Genomic DNA, 13,375 nt, shown 5'->3' on the forward strand with positions numbered 1-13,375 from the left:
GAAGAGGAATCGTGTACGAAGGTGAGTATTACCGTAAAATTTACTTCTTTCCGTATAAAAATCTTTATTTCCGCGGTGATATATTCGAAAAACGATTGATATATATTCTTCTATAAGTCTATAATTAAAACTCACGATGTCGCCGAAAAATATTTTTCTATCGTTCGTATACATCAGATATATCAGGCACCGCTTGCGCGTCGAGTGATTTCTCTCTATTTCTACCTGTTTTTTTTCTTTCAGGGAAAGAATTATGTTGATATTTAAAAGTCTCATTGCGCGCATCTACGATTAATCGGATATTGCTTGATTAGACGTTTTGTCACGCGTTGATAGATCCTGGCGTTTCGCCTCTCGTGCGGCCGGAAGAATTCCTGCGTGGCCGCAATGATCTTGTGCGTTTTCCGCTTGATTCCCGGAGTATGCACTAAAAAGGCACCATCGAGCACAACTAGACGATAATTCAGAAGACACATCTCGAACATCTGTACAAGGTGAATAAGATAGAATTCCAATTATATAAAAGCAAGAAAATGTCCAATGGGGTATACGACATTTTATATAATCTAAATTATATATATTTAATAAAGGAGTTATTATTGAGTAAAATCTGGCCACATAACAGTGCCGATTTTTAGCCGGATACACATCGGTGAGCCGCCTGCCTGGTAATGTGCGCCGTCGTAGCGACGGAGCCACGAGTTACGGAGCGTTCATTACCAAGCGCGCGGCTAAAGGTCGGAGCTGATTGGCCAGACTTTACTCAATAATAACTCCTTTATTAAGCGTTATAGAAAAAAATGGTACAGGACTTTTCTGTTCAGTTTATTGTGCTCTACTTGCTCACGAGCGTTGTCAAGGGTGCTTTGGGACACCCTGTATAAATGGAAGGGAAATCGCAGGCTGAAAAGTGTCGAAGGAATATAAATTTATAGATTTTTCCAGATATATAATATATAATTATTCGCAAATTTTTTTAATATTTACCGTATTTAGGAGAGATGAGTCTGTATTTAAATAAGATACCTGGGCCATCTTATCCTGTTTCCCTTCCCAGGACATCTCTTCCGTATAGAGCGGATCCTCGCGCGTGCCGATGAAAACCGGCTCCCACCTGTGATGCGGATATTCCCTTTTGGTGATGATCAGCGGTCGAACCCTGCCCGGATCCGGCCTGATCATCCACCTGCTCAGTCCGGGAAATCGCTGGCAGTGCGGACAGAGGAATCTGCGAAGGATCCATCTTGTCGTTATCTTATTTGAACGTACATTAGTTTTGACACAGATGCTTCATTTTGAGAAATCTTACTCGAAAATAGGTATATCAGTATTTTTAAATCTAGAATTCCAGAGATTACATAAATCTCCGTGTAAATCTACCTATGAAAATATACCGCTAAACCGGCTCGGCAGGCGGCGAGGAGCTCGCGCTTCGTCGCTGGCGGCGGTTCGTTGGACTCTATCTCGAAGACGGGTACGACGAAGATCACGCCGACCTTGGGCGACCTCTGATGTACCATGTCCATGAAACCGGAAGCCAGCCGCGCACTCGGCAGCAGCTCAATGTCCGACACCAGCACGCGGGACGTGTTCGCCGCCGTTCTCGCTACGTTCCGAGCTACGTTGATCGGATACATCATGCTCATCTTTCGCCTCTCAGTATCGGCCTGTCGCCACTGAAGATCAGAGGCGGCGCAATCGCCTCGAGTACGACTGATCGCATTCAAAGCGGGCGGTCGACCCGCCGGAAACACCAGGTGGACGGAAACCTGCGATTGTTAGATCCTTCGATTAAGGTGCGAATTCTATACTGAAGAATATATGAAAACGGAACGGTAGAGCAAAGAGAAAGCATAGGTAGGTAATACTATGTGTCCTAAGAGGGACAGATATCTGTAAAAGACAAGAGAAGATTGCATCCATAATCGATCGCAATATCTATTATATTTTATTACTTTTTATTAACATCGTTATAGCATCTGCTATGGTAAGTGAACAGCTCGTAATGATTTGGATTTTTACTCGAAATATAGATTTTAAATTTTAGATTATTTTCAAGATATATATATTATTTATTTACGATATTTGATTCTTATCGAGATTTGTATCGTAAATAAGAAATCTCATATTTTAATAAATTAATATATATCTGGTCTAATATTTTATTAGTTTTGGATTTCTTTTGTATTATTTACCTTATGTTAAATGTTTGTTAATCTGTAAGATTTTCGTATAGTTTAGCATGCTGTTGCACAAGACCTATAATACAAGCAATTATAGCAGTTCGGCATTTTTCTATAGCTTCTATTTATGAATTGCATGCAGAATTAAATGTTCTTAATCTATAGAATCTTAATTAATCTTAATTAAAACTGTTGGCATTCCATATGGATTAAAACAGTTGTGCTAATCGCAAGTGTGCATATTGATATAACGGAATCCGCGTCTACCATGCTTTTGTAGTAGACGTATTGATTCCGCTTCATCAACTAATAACTAATGTATGCCATATGAACGATCTCATGTCGTGTGTCTAGAAAATTATTTCAACCGTAAAAAAAACTAAACTCTGCTATATCAAATTATATATCAAATTATATTTATATAAGCAAACTGATGAACTAATTTTCATGAAAAGTAACGAAAAATATATCTATAATAAATTGCTTGCGTGTACGCGATAATATAAAGTAAAGTATCTTTTTTATATAGGATATTCTAGAAGCAGCATTTACGGACTCTCGGGTATATCGACAAAGGCATAAAAACTTTGAGGGTCGACAAGTGTTGCATGACAGACGATGTTCGTGACATAGAAGTTAAGGGAGACCTTGTACATGGCAGGCTCGCACCGACAGGCCCGATCAAGCTGAGCGACAGCGAGGCCGGCGTCGAGGCCTGGCGCGAACACTGCCAGGCTGAGCGGTCCCTCCCATCGTCTGGCCAGCTCCACGATCCCGTAAACCTGATCGGCAGTGGCATGTGTAGACAGCGTGACCTGGGGCAACCCGTCTGTCGCTTCGGTGGCGCCGCGCAACACGAATGGTAGGACCCTGCACGGAGAAAAAGAATCTCGCCATTACAGCAAAATCGTCATCCATCGTTTATTATATTTGACGCGAAAGCGAATCAAACTTTTTACTATCTCGTAACAAATTATTCGGTATATTTTTAATAAGAATATTAATATTTTTTTTTTGTTAATACGATAATTGATGAACTTTGCCATACGACAGCATAAATTTGCTGTGCGAGCGGACTCTTTTTTTCTCCGTGCTCCGCTTTCGATACCATTATATTTTCTAGCAAAATAGAAGTATTAACAATCTTTTGTGCGGTTTTGTACCTATAAGGGCTCTTCTCGCCGATTTCGGGGCTCCAAGTGAGCTTGGACGGTGGATAAGAAAGGACATCCGGTAGACCATGGTACCACTTGCAAGCACTTCCGTTACGGGGTTGCCGACCTGTCATGTACATGCCTGCCGCATAAGCGGGCGGTCCCGGCGGACCAGAATCTTGCTGCGAATTCGTATGGCCGCCGCTCGGTATCGGGATGCTATCGTCGTCGTGAAAAACGATTGTCGTTGCCGGCAATCGAAAATCGCGGCCGAACAGCAAACGACCGGCCACCAGGAGGGACAGTACGAATGCCGGCCATACTAGTAGCCTGCGAGCAAGGCTACGCATCGCTTTCTTGTCTGAAGACAGATTTAGAATTTAATTAATTTAATTTAAATGTAGTTTTTGCCTCTAGGAATTTTTACAAAATCAAGAAACCATATGTGTCATATCAAGAGTATAATATCTAGGACAGTAATCTTGCAAAGAAAACGCTACAATATAGTGTATCTCTTTTAGCCGACTGCTAGATTTTTTTCGCGAACATTATTAGAGAATATATTAATAAAATAAATAAATAAATCTTTCTTTTTTTTCCATAAAAGATAAAAATTATGGCAAAGAAATACTTGAATTTTTATTTAATATCATGATAATATTATATTGTATCTAAATTTACATAATATTATATTGATATTTGCATCTATTGTAAATATACATTTTTAATATTCACGTTTTCTATACGTTTTATGTCGCTGAGCTTTGCCTTTGATGCAATTATAAGTTTAATACAATTGTGGCAATTTCTCTATATTTTTTGCTATCACTTTTTCATCTCGCTTCTTTTTTACGGCACATTATTTTATACAGATAAATATACTTGACACTCTTATTTTCTTAATATGTTTTATGTGATGAAAATATCTATAGGATAAAATGTTAATTATATATTCTGTATTATCTATATTGTTTAATCTTCAATTGCTATTATATTTTTAGCAATGTGGAGGAGTGTTTAGGAATGATTTTAAGACACGATACGTTTGACACATGCAAGTAAAGCTGTTAATTGACGAATCAATAACGAATAACTGTTCGGTTAACTCACGCACCTCAGGAATTCCTCGATCTCGTCGTCGATCGAGAACAGTAGAACAATGTTCCATATTATAGGCGCAAACGGCGGATCCTCCAAGGAACATCCGCCGTGTCAAACTGGCACGGGGTGACGTTCACTGAGGGGCGACACCGCGAAATATCGCAGATCGATGTCGCGCAAACGCTGTTGGCAAACCGCGAAGATGCGCAGCCGAGGATGCAGAGGAGTCGCGATTGCGGGCAAAGGAAGAGAAGGCCGCTAATGACATGTAAATTTTATATTATACTTTTAGAATTATCTCCATTAACAATCTGAAATAAATCTTAATGACGAATTTTTTATTTTGATTTTTACATTTTAACCGAGGTTTATATAATTTTCTTTCTCTCTCATATTTATTATATCTTTTTAGTTTTTAATATGTGTCTTATATTTTTTGTTTGTCTATATATATATTATAGAATGTCGAAGCTTTGTACCTATAAGTCATCGCGCATACAGAATCTGCGCAATAATAAAGCACTGCACACGCGAGGACAATGTACGCAAGGAAACAATAAGGTCACATGATCGATAATTCAATAATGAGCGCGTATCCGAAAGATACATTACTTTGCGCAGAGAAAACGCGGAGAACATTATTTACATATTTTACATATTTGTAAACGATGAAAATTGCATATAAGGAGAAAGAGCTGTGGGACAAATACACAATGTAAAATATGACACAATTAAAGTTACGAATAACAATATAATGTAAAATATAACAATTAAAGTTACGAATTATTACATTATTAATACCGTTGCTTATTGAGTATTACAGAAGTCGGCTGCAAATCGACGTATTGCGTGACGCATTACACAATTACAGCCATGTGCCGTGATTGCGGCACGCTATAGTCGAATGAGTGCACTACACGTCGGATTCATCGTACGAGCACGTCTAATCGAAAATGGGAAACGTATGCAATTAGTTATAGACAAAATACTATGGATTATTTAAGGGTCGTCGTCATTGATTCTAACAGCGTATTCTAATTTCAGCGCGATTCGCATACACAGAAGAGTATTGTATACATATACCAGTACTCTCTTCCGGTTATGCGGTAGTGAAACCGTGCCGATGCATGAAAATTTCGTTCCACAAAACCAGTAGTTCCTCGATTCCTCGAGGTGTTGAATCGTCGGCGTGTTTGTAATTTTGCTTCTATCTTTGTTTTTTTTTTTATTAATAATTTTTGACAAGTTTTGAAATATTATATTATCGAGGCTTAGTCACGAGGTCAGATAAATATATTTATCGAATTATCTGCTTGAGAATATTTATATTTAGCTGGCAAGTTATAGCTAAGTGAAAGATACGATGGCACATGTTGATTACCAAGTTAAATGTCATATAAATCAATTATTGTCGCCATAATTCATATAATGTGTATTAAACAGCATAGAGATACAGTATTATTAATAAAACATAAAGCATTGTTTCCATGCAGAGCTCATCGATCGAATTCTTATGTACATACTCTTGCATGAATAAGCAACAAAAAGCCCTGCAAAAAATAGGTAAATTAAAATTGCAATCGTGCGATGGATCGAAATTTATTAGAATCGAAATCTCTATAGCTATACAGTTCCTTGGGAATACTGGAAAGCGCATCTAAGGAACGCTTTGCGAGATGAACCGATTCAACAAGTGTGCGAGAACATCATCGTTGCTCAATTGAGACGAATCTTCTGGAAAGGACTAAGGAAACGAGAAAGGAGCACAACGTGTAAAATATGGACGATTATGTAATCGATTGCGGAAGACCATGATCAGATTGTACAGCGCGGTCACAATCTTGACCTTAACCGATGCATGTGCCACTTTTTCCGCGACCACCGGCCGTTGGGAGCGTTGCGACCCCGATCAGTGACGTGCCGGACATCGCGACGTTACCACGCACTCCGCTATCCGTCGTGGCCGTACCGCGCAAACGACATGCCGTGGACCCGCGGTCCTCTCTCATCTTCCGCACCAGAAAACAGCACCGTCGCCTCTGCAGAAATTTGGTTTATCCGCGGGTCAAGAACGCATCTACTCTCTTCAAGGATGCTGCTGCACATCGTAGTATCACCGAGTTTCGTGTGAGGATGATGGAACACCATGCAAAGGACGACGAGAGGGACGACGACGACGATGTCATCTGCGGCGTCGGTAGGTGTTATTCGAACTATTACAAATCAAATTTTAATTTATATATATATAATATAAATAAAATACTGAAAAAATAATATTGAAAAAAAATGTATAATAATGCAAGAAAAGTTGAAGATATATTGCAAACAGGCTTGCAAAATATATTTTTGAATGATCAATAATTAATATCTTATAATGATGCGTGCGCGTGTAAAAAAGGCATTGAAAAAAAGTCTATCACGTAATAGTATTTCATATAGAGGGAACGATATAACATTAATAAGAGGGGACATGTGTGCGGTACCAAGTTTCAAATATACACAATCGATTACTGTGTATTTTCCTGCAACTTTCATCGAGAATCTAAAGACAAATTGACTTGACATACTCTTTGGTACAATCATTTTTCAGTACTTACATCCCGAACTTTTAACTTATAAAAAAAACACTCGGAGACAATATCTTTATACACATATGCATGAAAGATTGCCTCATATATGTATATGTACATTATAAATTTTGTTTCCTGTTTTACTGCATATACATATAAATAATAAATTAAATAATAAATTAAAAATAGATATTACAGATACACCGACTACAATATCCACGGATATCTCGCCTCGCTTGAAAAACGGTATAATACCAACGAATTGGACAAAATCCGTGGCTATTCAGACCATAGAAGGATTACCGCTACGATTAAGAGTATTGCCGTCTCTCAGAAATATCGAAGAGGATAACGGGAATTCCTCTTCTGATTCATCGAGATTCTGGAAGTATCTAAAATTTTTGGGACGATTATCGTTCTCGCAATTTGGTATGCCCAGTTGATTCGAGTTTTATAACTTTAACATGGTACTTAGCAATTTAACATAATTCGTCGCAGGTCTTTTATGGCTACTCGTTATGTGGACGGTAGCAGGCGCGGCAGCGTTTTGTGCCGCGGAAGGACCACGTGAACGCGAGCAGGTCGTGTCACTGAAGAACATGCAGAAAGATCTGGCGATTGGGCTGGCGACAGAGTTGCGACAATTGCGTACAGAACGGGATCAGGACGTGGAGCCGTTATGGAGCGACAAAGTTCGTCAGTACGTGGCTAAACACGAGGAACTTCTCCTGGTCGCCGTTAATTCCGGTTACGGCGAGGGCGGCAATAGCGGACAGTTGTGGACATTTCCTGGTTGCGTGCTGTTCGCTATATCGCTAATCACTACTCTAGGTATGTTAATTATATATAGAAATTAATTCTTAAATAACTAGCTTGAAAAATTGACTCTATATATATATAAATATAAGAGTACACGTGTAAATCTTTTTTTATATTCTAAAAATTGTCTCGTGTCTTCTCGACTTATTCCTGGTGTATTCTTGAATTTTACAGGCTTCGGAGCGCCTGTTCCGCGAATTAATACAGGCCGCACTCCGGTTACGGCGAGGGCGGCAATAGCGGACAGTTGTGGACATTTCCTGGTTGCGTGCTGTTCGCTATATCGCTAATCACTACTCTAGGTATGTTAATTATATATAGAAATTAATTCTTAAATAACTAGCTTGAAAAATTGACTCTATATATATATAAATATAAGAGTACACGTGTAAATCTTTTTTTATATTCTAAAAATTGTCTCGTGTCTTCTCGACTTATTCCTGCTGTATTCTTGAATTTTACAGGCTTCGGAGCGCCTGTTCCGCGAACTAATACAGGCCGCACGGCAGGAGTAATTTTCGCCGTTATTGGCATTCCCGCGCATTTTCTTCTTATACTAAATTTCGGCGTGATGGTGGCAGTTCGTCTGCAAAGATACGCGTTTACCAGAGGCTTGCGATTCAACAACGTGGAATCCGGCTATTCCACGATGCCGATGCCAAAATGGGTCAAAGTTCTAGCGTTTGTCTGTTCAGGTAAATAATTATTTCGACTGCACATAATTATTGTTACACGAAAATTTGTACAGAAATTACAGAATGTAGCTTTTATAGATCAAAATATAATAATTACTTGGACAATATTAAGGTAAATATAATAATTAAAGTAAAACATCTTTATTTCTATTGTAGTTGCTTACTACATTCTGGGAATACTGTGCTTTGGTATAGCGCGATCGAGGCCGATTGCGGCGAGTGTATTGTTTCCGTTGGACTTCACCGCGGCGGGCGGACTTTCCACCATTGTCGGTCACGTACGGATATTATATGGTCTGTATTTAGAAGGTGCTGTCACTATTGCGGCGATAGTGGTAGCTGTGTTACGAGTATCAGCGACGCAGAGTCTCACAAACATCGGACTGAAATATGGTTTGTTGATCGAAGCTTAAATTCTCATAGAATTTATTTATTAAATAGTCCATATTGTTTTTGTCATATGTTTTAATGCGTTCGATAATGAACTATCGAGCTATCGGTAATTAAACTACGCGAAAAAAATATAGAACAATTAATCTTTTATTTCGCAAATGCGTTTCGTCATCAAACATATCGATTCAATTGTCAAAACAGATTTTTTGTACAATTTATATCCATATAGATAAAAATTTCTAAATAAGAGAAAAAAAACAAATATGAAAGAATACATGCAGTTTCAAGTATATGCAAAAGGATGTAAATGGTGTTGTGTGAATTTCTTATTTTACAAATATGCACTGTCACACGATTGAAATGGATAGATTTGTATACTTGTATCTCCATGTATACTTTATTTAAATAAGATGTAACAAATAAAAACGAACTTGTGTGCTACGATATAACTGTACAGCTAGGATATCTAAGCGATATCAGGCTGGCCTCATTTATTCAAGCTTGTAACGATTATCCACATCATGCTTTTATTTAACTTGATTAAAAGTGTACACGACTGCAATATATGCCCTCTATGATTCCCATTTGTAATGATAATATTAATATTGTATATAATATTAATGTATTCAATATAATTAATATATATATATAATATTAATATATCCAATAGCACGTATGTAATATTTTTATATTTATTAGCGATGAACAGCATTCTCTAGATCTCTATAGACTGCTTTAGATGTTACACGATTACATCTAAGGCATTTTCTGCCGTTGCATTTCAGCAGCATTAGTGTCATTTTTGCTGCCAGCATCCGATGTGTCTTTGGTATGCACGGGCTTATTGTAGTGTTTATCTCCCGGATGTTCGGGCTCAGATGACAAAAACTGTTTTTTGTGATTAGGCATATTTCCCAATGCTATTCGTATAGACTCCACCAAGTGTAGCGGACCTGAGTAACTCTCTTTTGTACCTGTGGATAAACAATAAATTGTAACAATACATTTATATTCCTTTGTGTTAGTATGTCTACTATAGGATGTCCAAGATCTATCACAGAAACTTAGTTGATTGTAATGGGGAGGATTTCATAATAGTAATTTGAAAATGGCGATAAATATTTTTATCATAAAACTTTTTATCATGAAACTTATGTGCCACAAAATAAGAAAGCATTTATAGCTCAAATATACTTTGGTTAATCTGGGCACAGAGTTAGGAAATTGTATTAATAAAAATACCTACAATTTCACTTATAAAAGAAAAAACGTTTTAGATTATAGATCAAAATAGTTTTGATCTGTTAACTAAAAAATATTATGTATTTAAGCGATAAATGAATTGCAGAAATAAGTAATGCTCTTTTCAATAATTTACTTACTACTTATTCCTATCCAAATATAGCTTTTTTAATTTTTCCAAGCAGACCATCATTTTGATTAGTTAGATCATTTTGGATATCTTGTCTCGCTTGAGTTTGCACCTTTGGACCTGCTGTGCCTAGAAAAAACATTGAAGCTACTGATAAAGGAGACTCAAAGCAATACATGTATTTCATAAATGAATTAATCTTTATTATTCTAACTTTTATTGTTATTGCAAAAATTTTCATGTGGAAGGAAAACTCTTTTGTTTCATTTTGATAAATGCCAATGAAACGCGCTCATTTTAATGTTTTATTTAATTAATAGTAGCAGGTACAATCGGAGAAAACTCAAGCGACTCGCAAGTGTGTATGAATCGAGATGAATTATTATAATGTAAGATATGGTAAGGATGTCAAAGGTATATATCACGAATATATTCTAAATGACGATTTAGTTTTTTTTCATTGTTTGTCCTTACCATCTGTTTTATATGTTATACCGTATATATTGCCGGGGGTATCGGTTTCAAGCTCGGCGTACGCTTGTAACAACGCTTGCTGCTTATCAGTCAATTTTTTAGGCACTATGACTTTAATGGTCACGTAATGATCGCCGTAACCAACTCCGGAAATCTTCTTTAACCCTTTGCCACTCAAACGGATTCGCGTGTGGGACGATGTGCCTGGCGTTATTTGGATAGTCTGATCCTCGTATACGCCCTCCACTCGTATCGTACCGCCTAATACCGCTTGCGCCAGCGAGATTCCCGCTTCGGTGTGCACATCGGGGCCATCGCGGCGAAAATACCGGGACTTCTCCACACGGAATGTCACAAATATCTCTTTGTTGCCGATCGGCATACGAATCGTTTGACCGTCTTCCACTCCGGCGGGAACCGGTACCGTCACTTTCTTACGTTGTACCTATAGAAATACAGCATGATTAAAACACATGATGGTAAATAAGAAAATGGAATGATTCTTAAGATGATGACTGAACAAGAAGTATTCGTACCGTTTGTCCTTTCGCAAGACACTCTGTGCAAGGGAACTTGATGTGTATTCTTGTGCCTTGACAATATCGACAAGTCGTGCTCATTACAAAAGGGCCAGTGCTTATTGTTTCTATTCCTGTACCATTGCAGTAGTGACATTTTACCGGTTTCGTCCCGAGCTCGCAACGTGAGCCACGGCATTTCGGACAAGCGTCTATTACGTTTACCTCGATATCTTTATTCACACCTCTGGCAGCTTGGGAAAATGATAAATTCATTATCACCTGTATAAAAAGAAGAAAATATTAGGTTTATGCTGCATTAATTAGAAAATAAGTACAACACAGATATTTGTGTACCTCTTGAGCTGCTCCGAAACCATACGTTGTCTCTGTAAAATCTTCAAAATCATTAAAGGCTCCGCTTTGAAATCCAGCATCGCCAAATATTCTTCTAAACAATTCCTCCGCGTTAACAGATGATCTATATTGCCAGTGTTGATTGTAATTTTTGGTTCCCCGATTACCCCTTCCCATCCCCATTTGTTCAGAGGTTGCACCCCATGTATCAAATTCCTTCCTCTTAGTATCATCACTCAACACTTCATAAGCCTCGGCAACCTCCTGAAACTTTTTACTAGCATCCGGATCTTCTTTGTTTGTATCAGGATGATATTTTTTAGCTAATTGATAATATGCCTTTTTTATGTCTGTGGCTGAGGCATTCTTAGAGACACCCAGAATCTCATAATAGTTGTTGCGTCTTAACAATCTATTTGTTAAATGTATGGCTCTATGTGATTGCACTATCCTTCCTAGAGTATCTAAAATAGAAATTAGAAAAAATAAAACTCAATATCATCAAACATCTAAAAATCTTGTCTTAGATTAAATCATAGATTTGAATTGTTCGAATATCTAGAGATATAGAGTTCCATTGTGAATCAGTTGATTATGTAGACAGTGGCATTTTGAGAGAAGATATCTCAGCTGTCAGATTTTTCTGGAACAGTAACCTCTATACATATATAGAAAGCTCGAAATTATAGGTTATGTTAACGTGTTGGAAAATCGGCATATGTACCGCATGTATCAAACGATGGCAGAAATAAAGGATATAAGTACGAGCGATTGAAACGCTGACGCGAGAAAGTCGTCGCCAAATCGACGAAGATATAAGCCTAACGTAATTCCATCGGACAATGATGTAATCTAAAAATTCGTAATATCGAAGGTATATACTTTACTTTTTTCTGCTTTGTTGCGATTCGGACAACCGACAGTCGACGCAACGGTCATCAGGTGTCGCCGACATGTGTTGCTTTGCTGTAGAACGTTACATGAGAATTTTTTTAGCTTATTATTGCCAATAAAGTTGATAGTTTTCGGAAGGAAAATCACAATCAATCCTTTGCCGGTCGCCATGTTGCACGAAAGACGCATGGCGCATGGTCTGCAAACAGTAAGGTTACATCTCGGCGTTACTTGCGCCCTCTACATATATATGCGATGACGCGCTCTTCCTATCATACGCTAGAGAGCGAAGGCCATGTATCGAAATGACATAGGCTGTGGTCGGGAAGACGCTAGAAATGCTTCGAAGCATTTGATTGACTAATCAGGACAAAAAGAGTAAAAATTTCTTTAAGTGGACGCTCAAGATGGCCGCTCAGGGACGAATTGCAGGATGACAGAGATACTGGAAGTACCTCAAAGCCCTGGCAATGCACCATCGATATGCTCTCTCCTGTGATTCTTTACTCATTGCTTCAAAGCATCTTCTCGACCGCAGCCATAGTTTCCTGCCAGAAATAATTCCCGCGCTGTTTGAAGCTCTTATCTCTAATAGCGTTTTCGAATAAACGGGTTAATCCAACTCGGTTCAATTAATCACTATATTTTACTATGAATTCAAGCCTTTTATTGGCAGAGACGATGCAATGACGTCATTAATCGCTCTGAGAGCGATTAAACCTGCTATATTCGAAAACGCTATAAGTAAACTCGAGCTGGCCAGATCCGAGCTCTTAAAGCTTAAAATTTTCGATATATAATTCTAAAGGCTTGTTTTTTTTATATATTTAAATGTATCATTATTA

The 13,375-nt window shown here is 38.0% G+C and overlaps 3 protein-coding genes and 1 long non-coding RNA gene across 9 annotated transcripts; 2 read left to right on the forward strand and 2 right to left on the reverse strand.

Moving 5' to 3' along the window:
* Positions 1–28: 28 nt before the first annotated feature.
* Positions 29–4,590, reverse strand: LOC115242026 (beta-1,4-glucuronyltransferase 1-like). 2 transcript variants are annotated; one of them, XM_029818031.1, is made up of 6 exons: positions 4,452–4,590; positions 3,347–3,698; positions 2,831–3,053; positions 1,381–1,769; positions 1,027–1,228; positions 29–485 (listed from the first exon to the last, which is right to left on the reverse strand). In XM_029818031.1, the coding sequence occupies exons 2-6, from the start codon at positions 3,685–3,687 to the stop codon at positions 273–275; spliced, it is 1,368 nt and encodes a 455-aa protein (XP_029673891.1). In that variant the 5' UTR covers positions 3,688–3,698; positions 4,452–4,590; the 3' UTR covers positions 29–272. The 2 variants fall into 2 exon arrangements, with proteins under 2 accessions (XP_029673891.1, XP_029673889.1); XM_029818029.1 differs by having other exon boundaries at positions 988–1,228.
* On the forward strand, positions 1,754–3,477 carry LOC115242028. Its single transcript, XR_003884995.1, has 3 exons — positions 1,754–1,857; positions 2,713–3,045; positions 3,354–3,477. It is a non-coding gene; the product is annotated as an uncharacterized LOC115242028 (long non-coding RNA).
* LOC115242027 lies at positions 4,582–9,357 on the forward strand. 4 transcript variants are annotated; one of them, XM_029818033.1, is made up of 9 exons: positions 4,582–4,706; positions 4,900–5,400; positions 5,483–6,001; positions 6,062–6,635; positions 7,198–7,437; positions 7,507–7,800; positions 8,091–8,129; positions 8,292–8,522; positions 8,679–9,357. In XM_029818033.1, the coding sequence occupies exons 4-9, from the start codon at positions 6,293–6,295 to the stop codon at positions 8,933–8,935; spliced, it is 1,404 nt and encodes a 467-aa protein (XP_029673893.1). In that variant the 5' UTR covers positions 4,582–4,706; positions 4,900–5,400; positions 5,483–6,001; positions 6,062–6,292; the 3' UTR covers positions 8,936–9,357. The 4 variants fall into 4 exon arrangements, with proteins under 4 accessions (XP_029673893.1, XP_029673894.1, XP_029673892.1 ...); XM_029818034.1 differs by having other exon boundaries at positions 5,483–6,635; positions 7,207–7,437; XM_029818032.1 differs by lacking the exon at positions 8,091–8,129 and having other exon boundaries at positions 5,483–6,635; positions 7,507–7,839.
* On the reverse strand, positions 9,047–12,734 carry LOC115242025 (protein tumorous imaginal discs, mitochondrial-like). 2 transcript variants are annotated; one of them, XM_029818028.1, is made up of 6 exons: positions 12,524–12,730; positions 11,637–12,100; positions 11,298–11,561; positions 10,762–11,206; positions 10,298–10,416; positions 9,754–9,889 (listed from the first exon to the last, which is right to left on the reverse strand). In XM_029818028.1, the coding sequence occupies exons 1-5, from the start codon at positions 12,717–12,719 to the stop codon at positions 10,307–10,309; spliced, it is 1,479 nt and encodes a 492-aa protein (XP_029673888.1). In that variant the 5' UTR covers positions 12,720–12,730; the 3' UTR covers positions 9,754–9,889; positions 10,298–10,306. The 2 variants fall into 2 exon arrangements, with proteins under 2 accessions (XP_029673887.1, XP_029673888.1); XM_029818027.1 differs by lacking the exon at positions 10,298–10,416 and having other exon boundaries at positions 9,047–9,889; positions 12,524–12,734.
* Between the last annotated feature and the right edge of the window lie 641 nt (positions 12,735–13,375).

This window comes from Formica exsecta, unplaced genomic scaffold, assembly GCF_003651465.1.
Source record: "Formica exsecta isolate Colony F162 unplaced genomic scaffold, ASM365146v1 scaffold558, whole genome shotgun sequence".
NCBI lineage: Eukaryota > Metazoa > Arthropoda > Insecta > Hymenoptera > Formicidae > Formica > Formica exsecta.

What these genes read in the sequence shown, in the direction of transcription:
- LOC115242027 (XM_029818032.1), top strand. Translation starts at nt 6,293, where the DNA reads ATGCATGTGCCACTTTTTCCGCGACCACCGGCCGTTGGGAGCGTTGCG. An exon ending in ATCGCTAATCACTACTCTAG is followed by an intron (nt 7,840 to 8,291) that starts GTATGTTAATTA and finishes TGAATTTTACAG; the next exon opens with GCTTCGGAGCGCCTGTTCCG. An exon ending in TCTAGCGTTTGTCTGTTCAG is followed by an intron (nt 8,523 to 8,678) that starts GTAAATAATTAT and finishes TTTCTATTGTAG; the next exon opens with TTGCTTACTACATTCTGGGA.
- LOC115242025 (XM_029818027.1), bottom strand. Translation starts at nt 12,719, where the DNA reads ATGCGTCTTTCGTGCAACATGGCGACCGGCAAAGGATTGATTGTGATT. An exon ending in GTCTTGCGAAAGGACAAACG is followed by an intron (nt 11,207 to 11,297) that starts GTACGAATACTT and finishes GTATTTCTATAG; the next exon opens with GTACAACGTAAGAAAGTGAC. An exon ending in TATAACATATAAAACAGATG is followed by an intron (nt 9,890 to 10,761) that starts GTAAGGACAAAC and finishes GTTTATCCACAG; the next exon opens with GTACAAAAGAGAGTTACTCA.
- LOC115242026 (XM_029818029.1), bottom strand. Translation starts at nt 3,687, where the DNA reads ATGCGTAGCCTTGCTCGCAGGCTACTAGTATGGCCGGCATTCGTACTG. An exon ending in GCGAGCCTGCCATGTACAAG is followed by an intron (nt 1,770 to 2,830) that starts GTCTCCCTTAAC and finishes TAACAATCGCAG; the next exon opens with GTTTCCGTCCACCTGGTGTT. An exon ending in ACTCATCTCTCCTAAATACG is followed by an intron (nt 486 to 987) that starts GTAAATATTAAA and finishes CACCTTGTACAG; the next exon opens with ATGTTCGAGATGTGTCTTCT.